This window comes from Montipora capricornis, chromosome 12, assembly GCF_036669925.1.
Source record: "Montipora capricornis isolate CH-2021 chromosome 12, ASM3666992v2, whole genome shotgun sequence".
Classification (NCBI taxonomy): Eukaryota; Metazoa; Cnidaria; class Anthozoa; order Scleractinia; family Acroporidae; genus Montipora; species Montipora capricornis.
In genome coordinates, this window is record NC_090894.1 from 32,097,438 (window position 1) to 32,104,937 (window position 7,500).

At 37.6% G+C, this 7,500-nt stretch overlaps 2 protein-coding genes across 2 annotated transcripts in view; one reads left to right on the forward strand and one right to left on the reverse strand.

The window, feature by feature from the left end:
- Nucleotides 1-6,342, forward strand: part of LOC138027232 (calcineurin B homologous protein 1-like) — a 15,314-nt gene extending 8,972 nt beyond the window's left edge. Inside the window, exons 5-7 of the mRNA XM_068874785.1 lie at nt 230-291; nt 2,495-2,617; nt 4,137-6,342. Coding sequence (XP_068730886.1) covers nt 230-291; nt 2,495-2,617; nt 4,137-4,190 — 239 coding nt within the window. The 3' untranslated portion in view covers nt 4,191-6,342. The remainder of the gene's footprint in view (nt 1-229; nt 292-2,494; nt 2,618-4,136) is intronic.
- Nucleotides 5,729-7,500, reverse strand: part of LOC138027231 (vesicle transport through interaction with t-SNAREs homolog 1B-like) — a 16,417-nt gene continuing 14,645 nt past the window's right edge. Inside the window, exon 8 of the mRNA XM_068874784.1 lies at nt 5,729-7,500. This exon is cut by the window's right edge and continues 4,048 nt beyond it. The gene's annotated coding sequence lies outside the window, so the exon portion shown is untranslated.

The following is a 7,500-nucleotide window of genomic DNA, read 5'->3' on the forward strand; positions in this document are numbered from 1 at the left end:
TGTGAACATGAAATTACTATAAACTTGCGCCCAAAAGCACAGCGCAACAACATGCGTGTACATGTATTACCCCCCTTCACTGTTTAAGCTTGAGAGCATTGTGGAAGAACATTTTTCAATCGACAAGTACATTTTTAATGTAATTTCTATGAATGTGTACCTAATTTAGTTAAAAAAGGGTCATGGAGGGTATTATTTCCAAATACTGTTGTGCAATGCTTTTTTCCAGTTGCATTTAAGATCTATGATTTGGACAATGATGGGAAAATCTCAAAGGATGACTTGATGCAGGTAAAAATGTAAATTATTATACCCCCGGTAATAATTATAACTCCTGAAATTGTTATAAGTTTATTTAGTAGATACAGATATCATTTCAGTCACAATACAGTTTTCATCATAGTCTTCTAAAGCAATCATTCAGTCTCTCAACATTTTTAGTATGTACCACACAAGTGAACAGTGCTTTCTGTGCATCCCGATTAACTAGCTTGGAGGGGAATTATAGCAACTATTCACATTTCAGCAAACAGAGAAAAAAAGTCTTCCCATTTATGCTTTGGTTACTGAGGAGCAAATTTTATTGATAAACAAGGCAGCTGATTATTCCTCTTGCGTGGTATATACTTCGTGACTCAGTAATTATCCACTATTAGTATATACTTAATATTAAAAACAGTGGATAGCGTTGAACACGGGAGCTGATTGGCTTGTCAAACTCCGAATATCCTGTGCAGTTTACCTCGGAGCAACTTGGGAAAAAATGGTGTCCTGATTTGCATCCGTGACAAGTAAAGAGAACATCCAAATTAATTTTTTGTGCTGTACAGTGTATATTATATCTCACTGTTTTAGTATATACTAAAACAACTATTCACCTCAGTGTAGTTGTTAACTATTCCTCTCCACTTCAGTGAACGACTGTAATAATAATAGTAATAATAATAATAATTAATTTTTTAAAAACTGAACTATGGATAACAGATTCCCAGCATTTTCATTGGCTTGCAGGACACAGACCTGCAGGCTATCAGTTCAATACATGTACCTGCTGTACCTAATGTGGTCAAGGAGCACATCAGCAATAAAGTGAGCTGAAAACCTTTTTGCAGCTCTGAGAAAAAATGGCCGACCAAAGCCGTTTTGGACTGGAATTGACCAAGGCAGAAATCAATACTTTTGCCGACAATTATTCTTCCCCTGGGAACACCAAAGACTTGTTGATCCTGGAGTTTTTAATAACACAATTATTCTACTCGGGCTTCTTGGATATAAAATGACTATAACCAACTCAGTGCTATGCGCCTCGTTGGTTATCTATCACTTCATATCCTAGATTATTGTTAATGATAATTGTTAAGTATAATAATAAATATACACGTACGCATTTTCCATCGATCACCTGTCACTTTTTCACTTTTTCCATCAATATATGAATATACTACTATTCAACTCTTATAGTCAGAGAGCAGATAGGAATTCTGTTCAACCATCACCACAGAAGAGGTTTGACACTTGATATTGGGTTGTTCCAGAAAAAATCCACACCCCCCCGCCCCCCCCCGACGGATGGGATTCTGGAAATTTGCGCGAGAAGGGGGGGGGGGGGGGTCAAAGACCCTGGAAATCCAGGCGCGAGGGGGGGGGGGGGGTTGAACTCGAAAAGTCTTCTGCAGGGGTCATTTCAACTGATAGTTCATGCGATTCAAATGTTTAGTTCGGTGACACTTTAGCGCTCTCAGACCCTGAAAATAGGACCATATTTAGCGCAAAGAAAGAACAAGGGCAACTGATTTTTATGAGCTAAGAATGTAAACACTTGTTCGCGTTTTAGCATTTTTGCTCGTTTCTTTTCTTATTAGTTCCACGCAACAGAATTTTTGATATAATTTAGCCAAAGCTTTAGAATTTAAAAAAGAACTACATCTTCTGTACGCGATTGTGAGCCTAATATTTTTTCCCGGAAATCCAGGCGGGAGGGGGGGTCTTTTGTCTTGGAAATCCGGACAGTAGGGGGGTCTTGGGCTTCAGGAAATCCAGGTGAGAGGGGGGGGGGGGGGTTAAAAAACGACCCCTTCCGTCAGGGGGGTGTGGATTTTTTCTGGAATAACCCATTTGAAGAGAAAGGTGGTCCTGAACATTGCAAGATACTGTAGTTCATGAAGTTTCATGATAGGCGATGTTGAAGTTCGGAGAAGAGCTAGGGGGCACTTTGTGACCTCGCATGGAAATCAGCGTGCATCTTGTTGCATTCTGGATATATCTAAAACCCAAAAAAGTTGCTGGATCACATACACATTAATTTTGTCATTTGTTACACGCCTGGTCTAAGTTGCTTGAACCTTATAGTGTCCAATTACAGGTTGACAACCAGGTTTCAAAAGGCCTTGAATAATGGTTTGCTCTAAAGATAACTGTGCTCCAAGCAACTTTACCCTGACTTGGCCCAACTCCAACCAAAGAAATTTAAGTCTTTGTAATTCCTTTTTGAAAGGTGCTTCATATGATGGTAGGAATGAACATAAGTGATGAGCAACTTGGAGGAATTGCTGATCGTGCCATAAAAGATGCAGATGCTGACAAAGATGGTGTCATCTCATTTGATGAACTGAAAAGAGTAAGAACTTTAGAGTGACAGAAAACTACATTACAATAATGTTATTGTAGTTGTCATGTTGTCGTGCATATTCAGTACTTAAAACAGATGACAAAGTATGAACAAAAAAAGTGGCAGACGAGGGAATTTCCTAGTGTGTCAGTGACATTCTTACCACATTTTGATGTCTTCTGTGATCTATCAGCTGCACAGCAACATGGAATCTGCTTGTTTCATATAATGAAGAATTAAAAGCTCTTATGATGACATCAGTTGTCTGTCCTCTAATACATGTAGATCATGGCAAGAACCAATCAAAATGCATGCACTTTTGAGCTTATTATGTGAAAGAGATTAATCTGTTGAAATTGCCCATGTTCATTGTATTAATGGCCATTGTAATGAAGCCAATCCCAACAAAGCATCAGTCAATGCGTCTATGTCAATGTTGGCCCACTGTCAGCCCGCGTGTTGATCAACATGTTGGCCATGGCCGACACATTGGTTGGGATTGAATTCGTTATGATTATTGTTGATAAGTTCTTCCAATGGTGACTCTGGGATACTCAGAGAAAAATTGAATGCTCCTTTGCAGAAGTTGAACCTATTTCTGCTGAGCTGTAGGAGACTTGTGGCTGGGGCTAATGTCATTTAAACCAGCTTCAGGTGTCAGACAATAATAGACAATAATAATGTCAATAATAATTAACTTGACATGATTATTATATGCGATAATCACCTAGTAAGCATTTTTTTTCAAAATATCCTAAAGCTGTTTGTGGAGGTGACAGCTAGATGAAGTTAAATTGTTTTGACAAAGAAAATGCATATTTTTCAAATAATCACAGGTCTATGTAATTATACATAATAGGAAAAGGATACTTGTGGTTATGTTGTGAACTTGTAAGCCGTTCTTCAATGTTCACTAAGTTTTGGAGTACAGAAGGGTTCAGACTTTATACAAGAGTTGTGTTCATGGGTGAGTGCAACCTTGTTCCCAGGGTCACTCTTGTCTGCCTCCTTTGTCATCAACGGCAAAGGAGGCAGAGAAGAGAGACCCTTTCTCAAAATTAATAACAAGGACCAGAGGATCCTTGTTAACTCAAACAAAAGCCCATATTGTTGTTTAAAATGATTTTGCTTAGAATTTCCTTGCCTCATGCAGGGTTGTCGCTAAGCGCTGGCTGCCGGCAAATTTCACCGGCTGAAAGAGAGCTTTAACCACTAGCTCAAATTGCGCTGGAAAACAAAGACATGCGGTAATTTCCAAGGTGCAATTAAGTAAAAACCCAGCTTGATAAATAAATGAGCCTGCTTAGCTTTTCTTTAGCTACACCCCTGCTCATGCATAAACTGTCCGTCCAACAGTCTAAATTGTCCTGTCACTTTGCCCTTGTATTATGCCGACTCTCTGGACTGGTCTGTAAATGTCAACCCCAACAGACAGCTGATTATGATGATAATTATTGTGCAGATTTTTGTTCTTTTTAATGAAACTGTTTAATAGTTTTTTTAATTATGTGTCCTTTTTTTCTTTTAGGTGATGGAAAATGTAGATATGAATTCTAAAATGAGCATCAGATTTCTGGCTTGAGAATAGCACTCAAACAATGTCCAAAAAGGGAAATATAAATGTATAAATGCAGTTTGGTTTAATTCGTAACAAGTTTAAAGGGCTCTGTCACACTAAAAGTTGCAGCTGTTGTATGGTCTGGCATTAAAGAAAAAAAATGGTAAAATGTTTTCAAATGCAAATTTTGCATTTGATAACATTTTACCAATTTTTAGAAGTCTTGCATTTCATCTCAGTTGGCATCACGATTTAAAATGTTTGATTGCAAATATCATTTGACATATTTTTGTTAAAATAATTTTCTCACAGTGTTTTAGCTTTACTAAAAGTGATATTCTGAGTGGTTTTTTGTAAAATTCAGAACTGAATCCACATTCTTTTGTGTGACAGTGCCTTTTTAATGGGAGTCATAGGTAGTTTGGCTGAAATGCAGATACAGTGTACATGCAACAATTTTATTAAATTAATGTACAAATCCAGTGGACAAACAAAAGGAGGCGATGTGAGATCTACTATTAACAACCTCTTACTTGGGGATAATAATTATAATGTGCAAGCTGCCCCTTGGCTGCTGAAAAATCTAAAATTAATTGATTTAGCTTGAATGAATTTTTCTTATACATTTAATAGCTCATCTGTTAGTGATAAAGAGAGGCTCACAAATGGCCCATTTTTGTATTTTGTGTAGTCAATGACTGAGATATTTGGTGCAATAAAATTAGAACCAGGCTCTGGTTTGTAGTGTAAATGCGCACAGCCTTACCAGGCATAAATTAATTAATGCAATGTGGTGTACATGTATCGTTGCACTGTGTAAGAGAGGCTACCATTCTTTATAGAGCAAGTTGCTTTTATACACTGAAATTAAGACTTACTGCACATCAAGTAGCTAGAGATAAATGTGTGGCTGAAACATGATGTTGACTGTCCAATCCATGTTGATTTACCATTACTGGCTGTCTTTTTCTTTGGATTAATGTTAACTAAACACTATTAAACTGACCAAAGTTTTAACTACCGGTAAACCCTGATTTCAAAGCGACACCTGTTTATATATAACTACAATTGTCCATTAGTTTTACGTTGTAATGGACCGCCATTACCAACTTAAAATCTTGAGAGAGCTGGATCAAGGAGAAAATGACATCAAAGACTCGTTAGTTTAAGAATGTAAAGCGTGTGTACATGCTTGAATCAATATGCAGCATAGGAGTTTTGCATGTAAAAAACTTGCAAGAGCCATGATAGTAACTGTTATACAATGTTTTCAAATTTGTTTTCTCTTTAATCTTCTTTGATTGTAACCAATCTACATGACAATCAGTTTACAAATTTGACAATAAATTAATCATCCAAAATTAATATCAAAGTTTTAACCCTTCATCCACCAATTGATTTTATTTGTCAATACAGGTGCTCTGCAAGTGAAAGGGTCAATAACTTCTGTATTTAACCTATCACACCACCCCCTCTCCCCTCCTCCCCCTCTCCCCTCCTCCCTTCCAAAGTTCCACTCGCAGGTTTTACTATGATTAACACCAGATGAATCAGACGAATTCATAGTCTAATATCACAAATTCACTTTAATTTTTTTTTTAAAATAATGCTCTCAGTCATTAGTTGTGACATATTCTTACTTCAATAGTTGTCAGCTAAATTACAATAATTCTACTTGTGACAAAATGTAATTAAATTTTCTTGCACGTATTGCATCATCTTTCTATTTACAATGCCACAACCTTTTTCAAGTGAAGTAAAGGTCTCGCACTGGTTGATTGAATACCTGACTTAAATAGCAATACAGAGATTGTAGACATACAAAGCTGACACAAGTGACCTTTTTGTAATAGATGTCACATGATCAGAGAAACTGTATGGGTACATTAATGACAGGGAAACCTTAGTACCGGTATCAAGCAATCCATCATAAATCCCTTACAGATCTCCAGCAAATGATACGTCTTGACTAATAAAGGTTAATTACTGTATTTCTAGTGTTCTGATTGGCTAACTTGGTGTAACAGTGGGTCCTTAGCATGTTCATGTTCAATGGTTTTTTTAAAATTGAAACAACTTCAGATTGTAGCATGAAATTGAAGCAGCTCAGAGTTTAACCCTTTGGCACCTAAACCGGCCTAAACCAGATTTAATAAAACAAATATCTTATTATCCCATTAATGTCACTGTTCCTTGGTATCAACATAGTTAGCTTTTAACGCATAACGCAGGAACACTGCCTTGCAACTGGTTAGCCTATGCGACTTCCGGATTGCGTGATGTAGAACAACCTCACTTATCTCCCACAGACTACGAGCTGATTGGTAAACAGCACGTGCTGGATCGGACAAGAGTATTGGTTAGCGAGCAATGTACAATGGCAAACGAGCCAACAAGCTTGGGGGAAGTCGCTGCGCAGACTTAACTGCACCTTGCAGGAGTGACCCAATTTTTAATGATGGCAAGGCGATAAACCCAACCCATCTCCAAAGAGAGGGAGGGAGGAGAAAAAACTTAAACAAATGCCAACAGCTAGTTGGTTTACCATAGAAGACAAACAGCCAAGTGAACCTTAGACGGCTAACTGAGGCTTTTATAGCTAGACTCTGTCTATTAAAGTAGCCAGTTGTACAGCTTCTTCTATGAGCAGGTAGGTATTACACATGTTCTTTAACAGTTATGAATGAGGCCTTAACAGATTTGGCCAATGCAGGTGTATGTTATAAACTGAGATCTAGTAACAAAGTCTCTATGTCCTCATTTTATTTACAAGACCATTGATTTTATGACCTTGAACGACTGACTACAAAGAACAGGAAGATAACTAATGCGACATGAATAGCCCCTTTTAGTATGGTCACGTTCCATTAACCGTATTTTACTGATGGGGCAGTAAAATCTCATTTAAATTGTGTTTGTTCGATATAAGATTCGCTTTACCCACTTCAGTGCAACACCCCTTGTTATGATTTAACTGAATCTTGTAATCCAATGCATACTCATGGAATTTGTATGGGTAATAGCAGAAACCCATAAGGGTTGAAACGTGTAACGGCCCCTTGTGTGCTGGGAAACAAGCTTCTGAATTTTCAATTTGCTAAGTACCATATTTGGAACAACAAGAGCAAGGGGTTTGCAAATATGGTACTTAGCACTGAAACAGTCAACCAATCAGTTCGCACTGAATATTCGGAAGCTATGAACACACGTTACACATTTCAACCCTTATGGGTTTCTGGTAATAGGCCGCTTCGGAAAACACCATAATACTCTTTGTTTGTTCCCCCAAATTTTGCATATTAAGCATTGTTTGCAGTTTCTCTTGGGACTTACA